The sequence below is a fragment of the Lontra canadensis genome, unplaced genomic scaffold, assembly GCF_010015895.1.
Source record: "Lontra canadensis isolate GAN:19392208 unplaced genomic scaffold, GSC_riverotter_1.0 scaffold3, whole genome shotgun sequence".
Taxonomy (NCBI): domain Eukaryota; kingdom Metazoa; phylum Chordata; class Mammalia; order Carnivora; family Mustelidae; genus Lontra; species Lontra canadensis.
The window spans coordinates 22,366,687-22,379,915 of NW_022630997.1; the positions used below are offsets into that span (position 1 = coordinate 22,366,687).

Here is a 13,229-nt window from a genome sequence, read left to right on the forward strand (position 1 = left end):
TAAACTGGCAATCTAAATCTAATAAGTAAACCATTTTCCCGAGTTCTGTGATTCATTCTAGCAAATTATCAAACCGAAGGAGGGAATCATGGGAATCTCCAATTTATAGCTGGATGGTCAGAAGCACTAGAAGCCTGGACCTGGACTTGGCTTCTGAAGTGGGGGGTAGTCTTGTAGAACTGAGTTCTTAAGCTGTGGAATCTGACACTGACTCCACGTAAACAGTGTCAAAACTGAATTCAATTGTAGGACACCTGACTGTGGTGGGGAGGGGAACCCTACATAGTTGGTGTCAAAAATACTGAGAGTAGAGAGAAAATAGTAGTTTTTTTTTTTTTTTTAAAGGAACATGCTGGAAAATACCTGAGCAGTACTACTCAAAATTGTCAAGGTCATAAAAACAAGGAAAGATTGAGAAACTGTCAAAGGCCATAGAGAAAAAGAAACATGATAATACGATGTGGTGTTCTGGATTGGATTCTGGAACAGTAAAAGGACGTAACTGGAAAAACTGGTGAAATCCAAATGAAGTCTGGGGTTTAGTTAACAGCAATGTACCAGTGTCAACTGTAAACTTCTTAGTTTTGACAAAAGTCCAGAATAATGCAGGTAATATCAGCATTAATGAAAAAATGAAAGATTATACAGGAATCATACATTGTTCTCAACCCTTCTATAAATCTAAAGTTATTTGAATATAAGGTTTATTAAAACAAAAAGGATGAAATGAACTAGTGATTTCAAGGAAAGCAATTGAAGGTAATTATTGTCAATAATAAAAGTCAACCTTTCAAGTGAAATTGAAATGCTGCAAAACTGATAAATGCCACATGTTTGAGAGTTTCCAATGAATTTTTCAGAAGAAACCAATGGTGATATTACTGCAATTTTTAAGTAGTCTATAATAAAATATTACAACATTTAAATGATCTGCAATATGGTAAACCAGTATTTTCCAAACGATCAATGTATAATATGAAACCACACAGGGGTAAAAACATCCACTCAAAGTGAGAGAGAGACCATTGGATTTTAATATAACAGAGTTATTTATTTTCAGATTCCACAATATAACTCACCTTTAAGAAAAACTACCACTTGATGAGTTTGAGTGTAACAAGAAGAATAGCCACAAATATCTGAAAAGGCTATTAAAATGCTCTTCCCTTTACAATTGTTAAAAAGAAAACCACAGGCCCAAAATGGAGTCACTTAGACCACACAAAGGCTTGATACCTAACCTAACTGCAGCTTCAACCTGCCCCAGAAACGCGGTCTTATTAATCAGTCAGTCAGGAATTTTCTGCTCAGCACCAATGAGGTAATCTGTCACGTGGGGCCTCTCCATCCTCCCCCATCTCTCCACAAAGGCAGACGAAGTAATATGCATCATAAGAACCCTTTAAAGGGTCTTCCCTAAAAAAGGGCAACTTTGCCTGAAACCATCCTTTCTTTTCTTTTGCTAGTTAATTTCTTGACCCACCTTCCTTCCTATAAAAACCTTCCATTTTGTACAGCACCTCAGAGCTTCCCTCTGCTTGCTGAATGGGATACTACGCAATTCATAAATCGCTAAAAAAGCCAATCAGATCTTCACATTCACTCGGCTGAATTTTGTTTTCAAATACTGTCTACATATCTGTTTGAGGCCAGATTTTCTTCACAGATGTATACCAAAACAACATATAGCAAGAAACTGAAAGCAGAAGTAGAGATATAATCTAACCTTCTTTTATTAAGCCAGACTTCAAAGAGATAAGAAAAAGTAAAACAATGCCACTCTTTCTACCAGTTTTTTAAAAATACTTTTAAAAATAGAGTTAACATAATTTTTATGTTAACATGCAATGACTTGACTACCATTATTTTAAAATGAATTAAAAAATACCTCAATATTTCAGTTTTAACTCTGGGTATAGTAATAACTGATTATCACCTTAAGCAAAAAGTCTCTGAAGTCATTAATAACTACAAATCCAAGAGTTGTGAAACTAAAACACTTGAGAACTGTTGGTCAAGTCAACCACTGAAAAACTAAAACAAAGGTATACCTAATAGGCTAATAATGGAAATAAAATGGAGTACTAAAAATACTCACTTATTCCAAAAGAAGGCAGGAAAAGAGAAAAAAAAAAGAAACAAAGACCAGATGGGACAATTTGAAAAGAAATAGCAAGATGGTAAATTTAAAACAAGTCACATTAATAATGACATTAAATGACACTCATTTATAAAAAGCTCATCATATCAGATGGCATACAGAAGATTCAAATATATGTTATGTAAGAAACCCACTTTTAAATATAAAGATGAATAAAAAGGAAAAGAATAGAAAAACAAATTATCATGCAACCAATAACTGAAAGCAAGGTACAGTGGCTAAATTTAAGTCAGACAATAACTTCATAGGCTGATTCACCAAGAAGACAAAAACAAAACACATGTAGGAAAAGGAGAAACACCCAAGTAGATTGTGGTGCAGATTTCATTATTCCTCTTTTAGTAATTCATAGAATAAACAGAAAATCAGCAAAATTATACAGGACTCAAACAACACTATCTTCTAACAAGACCTAATTGACGTTTATATAACTCCTCCTCAACATCTATAGAATGTGCAATCTTTTCAAGTGGACAAGGAATATTCACTAAGACAAGCTATGTCTCACACAGAAAATAAATCTCAAATTGAAAAAGACTGAAATTGTATAATGTATATTATATGACCGTAACAAAATTAAATTGGAAATTATTTACAGAAACTTATCTGGCAAATCTGAAATATTTGAAAGTTATAGATATAAGTAAAAGAAATAACAAAGAAAAAGAAAAAAACAATTTGAAATGGAGCAAAAAAGGAAAACACTGAAACTTGTGGAATACAAGTAAAGCATGGTTAGAGGGAAATTTATACCTTAATATACTTATATTAAAAGGATAAAAGGCCTAAAATCAGTGATCCACCTTAAAAAAAAACCTAGAAAAAAAGCAAAAACAAACCCAAAGTAAGAGGAAATAACTAAACAATAAAAAGGAAAAATAAAATAGGAAACAGAGAGGAGGTAAAAATCAGTGAAACTAAAGGTATGTTTTTTAAAAAAATCAGTACAATTCAAAAACTTCTGGTAAAACTGGTCAAGAAAGAAGACACAAATTACTAAAATCAGAAATGTAAGAGAGATGGACCTCTATCCATATCACATATCCAATAGACATAAAAGGATAATAAGAGAATATTAAGAACAATTTATTCCAATAAATCCAACAACAGGGAGAAATATTAAAAACTGAAAGGAATGCTACCAAAATGGACTCAAAAAGAAACAGAAAACTTCATGGCCCTATGTCAATTAAAATAATAAATTTATATTTAACAATTTACTCAACAACAAACCTCCATGTTTGGTTTATGTCAGTACTTCTCAACTGGGGTCAGCTCTGGCCCCCAGGGAACATCTAGCACTATCTAGAAACATTTCTGGTTGCCACAACTCCGGGTAGGGGTGGAGTGTGGCTATTGGTATCTAATTGGTAGGGATGCTGGTAAATATGCTACATTGCAGAGGAAAGTCTCCCGCAACAATAATTACAAGACCTAAAATAGCATTGAGGTTGAGAAATTTTGTTTCTGATAATACTAACAAGTTCTACCAAACATTTAAGGAAAAAATAATATTAATTCTACACAAATTCTTTCAGAATAGAGGGGGAAGAAATCATTCTCAACGCATTCAATGATGCCAGCATTATCCCAATACCAAAATCAGATCAAGATATTAAAAGGAAATTACAGACCAGTATCTTGAATGAAAATTCTTGATTTTATTTATTTATTTGACAGACAGAGATCACAAGCAGGCTCCCCGCTGAGCAGAAAGCCCAATGTGGGACTCGATCCCAGGACCCTGAGATCATGACCCAAGCTGAAGGCAGAGGCTTTAAACCACTGAGCTACCCAGGCGCCCCTTGAATGAAAATTTTTAACAAAATATTAGCAAATTGACTTCTTGTTTATGGTCTAACACAGAAGAAACTTAGAAATTACAATTCCATCCTAAAAAAGTCAAATAAACTAAAAAAAATAGTAACTTCTCTTGGAGCTATCAGAGAAGTAAAGTCACAGGGTGAACTGTGCCTCCCAAAATGGAGACAGATAGGTGGATATAAAGAAACATAGCAGAAAGCTGTGAGCACAAACCTCTGGAGGAACAAATGCTAGGGTAGGAAAACATGAACTATAATTCTATTATTGAAAAATAGCTGGAGGTACAATGTGGACAGGTCTAAGAGCTAAAACTACAAGAGGACCCAGTCCCACATACTTCTGTTGAGTTCTACCTCCAGTAACTCTACCAGGTCTAGAGTAAATATTAGAGAAAAATCCCCTCATGCTTCTAGCGCTAGGAGGAGAAAAGAACTTTTTTTTTTTAATTTAAATTCAATTAACATAGGGTGTATTATTAGTTTCAGAGGTAGAGTTCAATGATTCATCAGTCTTATGTAATAACCAGGGCTTATGACATCACGTGTCCTCCTTAATGTCTATCACCCAGTTACCCTACCCCTCCCCCAGCAACACTGTTTGTTTCTACAGTTAAGAATCTCTTATGGTTTATCTCCCTCTCTGATTTCATGTCTTATTTTTCCTTCCCTTCCCGATGATCCTGTTTTGTTTATTAAATTCCACATATGAGTAAAATCATATAATTGTCTTTCTGTTTGCCTTATTTTCCTTAGAGTAATACCTTCTAGCTCCCCCCACATTCTTGTAGATTTCAATTTTTTGATGGCTGAGTAGTATTCCATTGTATATATAGACCACTTCTTCTTTATCCATTCACTGTCAATGGACATCTGGGCTCTTTCCATAGTTTGGCTATTGTGGACATTGCTGCTATAAACATTGGGGTGCAGGTGCCCCTTTGGATCACTACCTTTGTATCTTTGGGGTAAATCCCTAGTAGTGCAATTGCTGGATCATAGGGTAATAGTTCTATTTTCAACTTTTTGAGGAACCTCTATACTGTTTTCCAGAGTGGCTGCACCAGCCTGCATTCCCCCAATGGTGTACGAGGGTTCCCCCTTCTCCACAGTCTTGCCAATGCATCATTTCCTGACTTGTTAATTTTAGCCATTCTGACTGGTGTGAGGTGGTATTTCAATGTGGTTTTGGTCTGTATTTCCCTGATGAGCAGTGATGCTGAGCATTTTTTCATGTGTCTATTGGCCATCTGGATGTCTTCTTTGGAGAAATGCCTGTTTATGTCTTCTGCCCATTTCTTGAATGGATTATTTGTTTTTTGGGTGTTGAGTTTGGTAAGTTCTTTATAGGATTTGGATCCTAGACAAAGACATTGGGGATTGTATGTGTTGTGGTGAGTTCTGCGTACTGTGTAAGCCTGATGAATCACAGACCTGTATCCTTGAAACAAATAAACTGTTTAAAAAAAAACAAAACTTATCCTAAAGACTTTGTGGTACTGACAAAAGACAAATGTATCCTAAAGAAATTATCAGAGATATCATGGGAAACACATACATACCACACACATTTTTTTATAATAGCAAAAAAAAAAAAAATCTGTACCTAATATCATATCTGATGGTAAGTAACTCAAAGTTTTGTTGCTAAGATCAAGAACAGCAGAAGGATATCCCCTCCCACCACTGTTGATGTCAACATTACACAGGAAGTCCTAGCTCATGCAATGAGACAAGAAAAATAAATAAAAGGTATACTGATAGGGAAGGAAAAAATAAAAATTATCTTTGTTTGCAGATGCCAAGATTATCACTGTAGAAAATCTGAAAGAATAGACAAACTTCTGGAACTAATTAGAGACAAGGGTGCAGGATACAAGGACAAATGGAATGTGAAATTAATTAATTTATTTATTTTTAAAAGATTTTAATTTATGTATTTCACAGACAGAGATCGCAAGTAGGCAGAGAGGCAGGCAGAAAGAGAGGGGGAAGCAGGCCCCCACTGAGCAGAGAGCCAGATGAGGGGCTCCATCCCAGGACGGGGGATCACAACCCAAGACAAAGGCAGAGGCTTTAATCCACTGAGCCATCCAGGCGCCCCTGGAATGTGAAATTTAAAACACACTTACATATTAGCACCCAAAGGAAGGAAATACTTAGGTGTAAACCTAACAAGATATGTACGAGATCTACATGAGGAAAACTACAAAACCCTGATGAAAGATATTAAAAAAACCTAAATAAATGGGGAGTTATGCCATGTATATAGCAAGGAAGAGTCAATATTGTTAAGATGTCAGTTTTTTCCAAATGTATAGATTCAAGACAATCCCAATCAAAATCCTGGCAAGTTATCTTGCGGATGTTAACAAAGTGACTCTTTAAGTTTATATGTAGCAGAAAAAGATCCAGAATAACAAACTCAATATTGAAAGAGAAAAATTAAGTTGGAAGACTGCTACTACCTATCTTCAAGACTTACTATAAAACTACAACAATCAAGATAGTGTGGTACTGACAAAGGACAAATGTATCAATGGGACAGAACACACAGTTTAGAAATAGATCCATATAAATACAGTTAACTGATTTTTGACAAAGGAGCAAAGAAAACAGAATCAAACGAAGATAGTCTTGTCAACAAATGGTGAATAACTGGACATCCACTTGCAAAAAAATCATAGACATAGACTTTACACCATTCACAAAATTAATTCAATTGACATAAATGTAAAAACAAAACAAAACAAAACAACCCAACTATAAAATTCCTAGAAGACAGGAGAAAACCTAAATAACCATGGTCATGGTAATGATTTTATTTTGCTGTAATACCAAAACAAGCCATGAAAGAAATAACTGAGAAGCAGAACTTTATTTAAATGAAAAACTTCTGCTCTGTGAGAGATACTGGAAGAAAATGAGAAGACAAACCACAAACTGGCCGGAAATACTTGCAGAAGATACATCTGATGAACTGTCAGAAAAAAAATATACAAAAACCTTGTAAAAGCCTACTAAGTTCTGTTCTTATTGTTATGTATATAATTTACTTATTTTTAGAGAAAGAGTGAGAGAGCATGAACGAGCAAGTGGTGGGGGGGGGGTAGGTGGAGATGGAGAGAATCTCCAGCAGCCTCCCTCCCTGCTTAGCACAGAGCCTGATATGAGACTCAATTCCACTACTCTGAGATCATGACTTGAGCCAAAATCAAGAGTTGGACACTTAATTGACTGAGCCACCCAGGTGCCCTGTTCTTACTGTTTTGAAATGAACAACCCAAGAGACATCTCACTAAAGAAGATATACAGACAACAAGTAAACATAACATGTTCCACCTCATATGTTAATAGGGAACTGCAAGTTAAAACAACAGTAAGATACTATTATGTACCTATTAGAATGCTCAAAATCTGAAACACTGACAGTAACAAATGCTGATGAGGATGTGGAGCAATAGGAGCTCTCATTCACTGCTGATGGGAATACAAAATGGTATACCCAGTTTGGAAGATAATGTGATGTTTATTACAAAACTAAACATACCCTTACCATATGATCCAACAATCAGAATCCTTGGCATTTACCCAAATGAAATGGAAATTTATATCCATTAAAAAAAAACAAAGCTGCCTATGGATGTTTATAGTAGTTTTACTCATTAAATAAAGTGAAATTATTCCATATGATACAATGTCATTACACATTTGTCCAAACTCTAAGAATATACAACACCAAGAGTACACCCTAATATAAACTATGGACTTTGGGTAATTATGATGTCTCAGTGTAGATTCACGGATTGTAACAAATGTATCATATGGTGGTACAGGATGTCAGTGGGGGAGGTTGTATTTAGGGTGGGGACAGGAGGTATATATAGAAACTCTCTGTACTTTCTGCTCAATTTTGCTATGAATCCAAAACTACTCTAAAAAAGTTTATCAATTAAGAAAATATATATGCAAACCAAATCCAGCAACATACAAAATGGATAATAACTTTGACTAACTGGAGTTTATCCCAGGAATGAAAAGTTGATTTAACAATCAAAAAATGTTTTCAAGTTAATAAGAAAAATGGCCAAAACAGATTGCATCTGACCTTTGCTTCATTTTAATGGATGAAAAAACTAGACAGCTAGCACCATCAGGTACCCGAGAGACGTAAATTAAAATCTCTAAAGGATGATATAATCTTAGCCTTCAAATTGTTTTCTAGATATGGATATTCCAAATATTTTATCTAGTACCCCAGCAAAGGTAAGTAGGAATGCACGGAGATAAAATAGCATCTAACAAAAACTAGCAGAGGGGCACCTGGGTCGCTCAGTCAGATAGGCATCCAACTCTTGATTTTGGCTCAGGCCACGATCTTGGGGTCATCAGATCAAGTCTCACGTGGGACTCTACGCTCACCAGGGAATCTGCTTGATATACTCTCTCTCTTTGCCTCTGCCCTTATTTCTGCTTGCACGGTCTCTCTCTCTCTCAAAAAAAAATTAAATAAATAAATCTTAAAAAAAAACTAGCAGAAATTATTTTCAGTATAAACAGACCTATAGAATTTGCAGACACAGGGTGGCTGGGTGGCTCAGTGGGTTAAAGCCTATGCCTTCAGCTCGGGTCATGATCCCAGGGTCCTGGGATCGAGGCCCCTGTTGGGCTCTCTGCTCCGCGGGGAGCCTGCTTCCTCCTCTCTCTCTCTCTGCCTGCCTCTCTACCTAGTTGTGATCTCTGTCTGTTAAGTAAATAAAGAAAATCTTAAAAAAAAAAAAAAAAAGAATTTGCAGACAGTGGAGTTATCAGACAGGGGCTATGAAACAACTATACTTAACTATGTTAAGGGAGAAAAAGGCCAAGCTTGAAATTTCATCAGGGAACTGTAAACTGTAAAAAGTGATATAGCAGATTTGAAAAAGAACCAGCTAGAAACACAGGAATTGAAAAATACAAATCTGATAATAGGAACTCAATGTCTGGGGCTGTATTTTTAACATATTCTGTAGGATTAGTAATCCACTATATTTAGAAACCAGAATTGTGGGCTATTACAATAAGTCTTAATGTCCTTATTTGCCAACCCACATTTTTAGCTTCTATAATGCCTCCAGAATTTGATGTCTCATTTCTAAGATATGAATTTGAGGTCTCAGTACTTTATTTAAAAGTATTCTGGGGGACGCCTGGGTGGCTCAGTTGGTTAGTGTCTGCCTTTGGCTCAGGTCAAGATCCCAGAGTCCTGGGATCAAGTCCTGCATTGGGCTCCTTGCTCAGCAGGGAGCCTGCTTCTCCCTCTGCTGCTCCCCCTGTGTGTTCTCTCCCTCTCTCTGGCAAACAAATAAAATAAAAAAATTTTATTTTAAAAATAAAAATGAGACTTTTTTTAAAAAGGTATTTTGGATAAAACCCAGCCCTCTAATCTTGTGACTAATGACCTTTCACCATCTATCCTATATCACTGATATACTGGCCTACTAATTAAACAAGCCTTGTGCATTCCTGCTTGCTCATTCAATTTCCTCTTTCTGGAATGGCTTCCCCCATTTCTACCTCATAAACTCCTACCAGTTAGTACACATTAGAACACAACTCATATGTCATCCCTGAACAGAATTAACTATTCTTTCATATTTACTCTTCATACTTTGTTCACAACTCTACTATAGCACTCAGAATCATTAAGATTATATATGAAGCTATGCCTCTCCTCAGTTATACTGGAATAATTCAAAGGCTAGGACTCCTATTTATTTATATTCTAAGAACCTGAACCATACCTATTATATATTACAGTCAATGTATGCTGAATTATGCATTCATTGAAATAAAAGCCAGAGAAGAATCTAGAATCAGTTCAAGATTTTTGTCCTTTGGGGCACCTGGGTGGCTCAGAGGGTTAAAACTCTGCCTTCAGTTCAGGTCATGGTCTCGAGGTCCTGGGATTGAGCCCCACATCCCCACAATGGGCTCTCTGCTCAGCAGGGAACCTGCTTCCCCGTCTCTCTCTGCCTGCCTCTCTGCCTCTGTGATCCCTCTGTGTTAAATAAATAAAAATCTTAAAAAAAAAAAAAAGATTTTTGTCCTTCAGTTTCGGCTAGAGAAAAGGCTTAGAGTTTGTTAACATGAGGTCCCATGGTAAAGTAGGAGCAGAATGGTATTCTGCCACACTCTGACGCTTTGGGCTCTGTAGCTAAAGGTACCTACTAGAACGAAGGTACCTAGAAGGGAAATGTGAGAAAAGATCTCTACAGGTTCAAAGGCGGGGTGGCCAGAGACTTTGAATAGCTTCTTAAAGAAGTAAAATACTAGAACTGGTAAGAGGAAAGAATAAAATAGGAGCTTCTCTTCCAAAGACAACATGAAAACCAAAATAGTCTGACACATAAACTGATTTGGAGTTCTAGTAGACAGTGAGAACACCCCTTCTAACGGAGTTAATGTTAAACCTGCATCAATCATATTTCTATATGCTGTGAATAGTTTACAGACAGCCAGAATAATGTGTCAGAAATGGAAGTAACTCCCCATGTAGACCTACCACCTCAAGACCATGCTTGCCCAAGATAAAGGGCTCTCTTAACACAACTTGATCCAAGAGCCAGGGATACCATCAGGCTTGGAGTAGAGAGGATAAAGGCAATTATGATGCCTTTACTGATTCTAAATTTTATCCCAGAATCTGTGTAGTAGGCCAAATAAAATCCATTGCATAACTCAACCTTAATGAAACCTTGGGGCAAAACATTTAATCGCCCTTTGGCAAACAGGAAAGCCTTAGTAAACTTCATTTTGGTAAAGTTATTAGCATAATTTTGTTTGTTCAGTCTAATCTGATGCCTAACATAATATTTAAGTCTGACATAAAGACAGAATGAATACAACTTTTAATAAAACTCTGACATAAACTGTATTTATAGAATCAAATAACAGGTAGACAATATTTTCAGACAGCAAACCTTTTCCAAGTCTCTGTCTCTGATGATAGCAAAAAACTTTCCTCCAAATCCCACCCAGTTCAATTTCTGAGCACTTACTGCTTTTATTCTTTTAGTTTTCTTTAACCAAAGTAAGTTTTTTCTTAAGGCTTACACTTTTCTCCTCTCCAAGAAGAGGCTGGCTGAGCTATTATGAATTCCTCTCTCAACCTTCAGACCATATATATTAACTTTTATGAAATCAATTTAATAATACATGGGAAAGACAATAATTTATCATTAATTATAAAATAAAGCACACACATGCAGCCAGAAAGGTAATTACTGACTTCCTTCTCAAGGTGACATTACACTAGGTAAACAAAGGTGAAAAAAACAAACACACAAGGGTGTAACAATTTTAAGGATTTTTCAAAAATAAATTCCGACACAGTCCATCCCCTCCACAATTTAACCATAAATAAGGAAATGGGTACTTTTTGTACTGCTCAAATTTTACACCAAAGGTATAATTAAAGCCAACAAATTGTTTTCAAATATTCTAATGCTGCACATACCAATCAAGTTATTAACCAGAATATTAAGCTCTTACACTTTCACAATGTTATAGATTTGAGTACTACTCACAAAGTACACATATTCTAGTCCTTTTCATGTCATTGTTTCTGCAGTAAAACATTTCAAAGAAATGGCTTAACTGAGGAGAGTGACCTATTCTTTTAGATTTTTAAGACATTTTCAAGTGCTCAGATTAAGAAGTCAGGTAGTCTCTTAAAAGTTTTTTCCCTTACCTATCAAAAGTTATGTGAAAGTGTTTCAAATTCTCAACTGAAGGTTCACTCAGAAAAAGACATGAGTGGGGCGCCTGGGTGGCTCAGTAGGTTAAAGCCTCTGCCTTCAGTTTAGGTCATGATCTCAGGGTCCTGGGATTGAGCCCCACATCGGGCTCTCTGCTCAGCGGGGAGCCTGCTTCCTCCTCTCTCTCTGCCTGCCTCTCTGCCTACTTGTGATCTCTCTCTGTCAAATAAATAAATAAAATCTTTAAAAAAAAAAAAAAGAAAAAGAAAAAGACAAAAAGACATGAGTGATGAAAAACTGGAAACGTCATCTAAGTACTATAATCTCATTTTCTTATTTTAAGATGTCAATATAAAAACAGTATCAAGCAAAAAAAGATCCGTCAGTTTGACATAAATAGGGTATATTCAATCTAGTATGCAATCATGTTAAAATTATACGTAACATGGCTCATTTGTAATCATTCTTACTTGCAGTCTAAAGGTCAGAAGACAATGTAGCCACATTCCAACTTTGGCCAATTAATTTAGAAAAACCAAAAACTTAGGTCAATCGAATTACAATATAACTGAAATACTATTTACTATTAATAGATGCAACTTTTAACATGGCTCACCAACTGGTTCAAAAGGCCACAAGCAGGAATTTCACACCTGCAAGAGAACACATGTGATAATCCTCATAAAATAATATTATGAATAGTCATGTGATTTGGGAAGTGATTCAAGTTAAATGCCAAACGTGAGTTAGTTTGACTTTGCTATTACCCTAAAATGATTTTATGTTGCTTTATGTTAACATTAAAAGCACTTAAACTGATCAGATCTTTAATAAAATTTACTATAATAAAATTAAAAAAATATTTAACCTACAAATATCTTTCACTTATGAACTTCATAGATCTCTGAAAAGCTATGGATGCAAAACATGTAAAGATAACACAAAAAATTATATATATATAATGATATTCTGTTCTTGAAATGAGTCAAAATATATATATAATATCATATATGTACAAATATACATACATAATTATATGTGCTTCCACACAAAAAATTGAATTTTAAAAGGCCCAAAAATGTGAAAGTGAAATGAGACATACCTTCCTATAATGTTTTACATTTTATAGAGAATGTAATCATGTGTTAATTGTGTAATTAATAATTAAGAAAGAAAAACATTTAAAAATAAAACCTTATTTTTCTATATAGTTACTTTATAATCTTATAGATGTCTTTCCACTAAAAAGAAAATTCTGGCCCAATAATATATTCATACTTAAGAATATATCAACTCCTTTCTAAATATCTGCTTTCTGCTTTAAAAAATTATCTTATGAGGGGTGCCTGGGTGGCTCAGTGGGTTAAAACCTCAGCCTTCGGCTCTGGTCATGGTCTCAGGGTCCTGGGATCGAGCCCTGCATCGGGCTCTCTGCTTGGCAGGGAGCCTGTTTCCTCACTCTCTCTCTGCCTGCCTGTCTGCCTACTTGTGATCTCTCTCTGTCAAATA

At 35.5% G+C, this 13,229-nt stretch overlaps 1 protein-coding gene across 10 annotated transcripts in view; it reads right to left on the reverse strand.

Moving 5' to 3' along the window:
- The window catches only part of TBC1D12 (TBC1 domain family member 12), a 100,815-nt gene that overhangs the window by 45,362 nt on the left and 42,224 nt on the right, over nt 1–13,229 (reverse strand). For 3 of the 10 annotated variants that reach the window (XM_032836053.1, XM_032836030.1, XM_032836047.1), the window contains one exon: nt 12,337–12,373. The exons of 5 other annotated variants lie outside the window; for them this stretch is intronic. Coding sequence is in view for 2 of the 5 variants with exons in the window: in XM_032836030.1 (XP_032691921.1) it covers nt 12,337–12,373 (37 nt within the window). In the remaining 3 variants the exon portion in view is untranslated. Of the gene's footprint in view, nt 1–9,143; nt 9,162–12,190; nt 12,232–12,336; nt 12,374–13,229 lie in introns of those variants that run through there. 2 more of the 10 variants (XM_032836044.1, XM_032836071.1) reach the window with 2 other exon arrangements.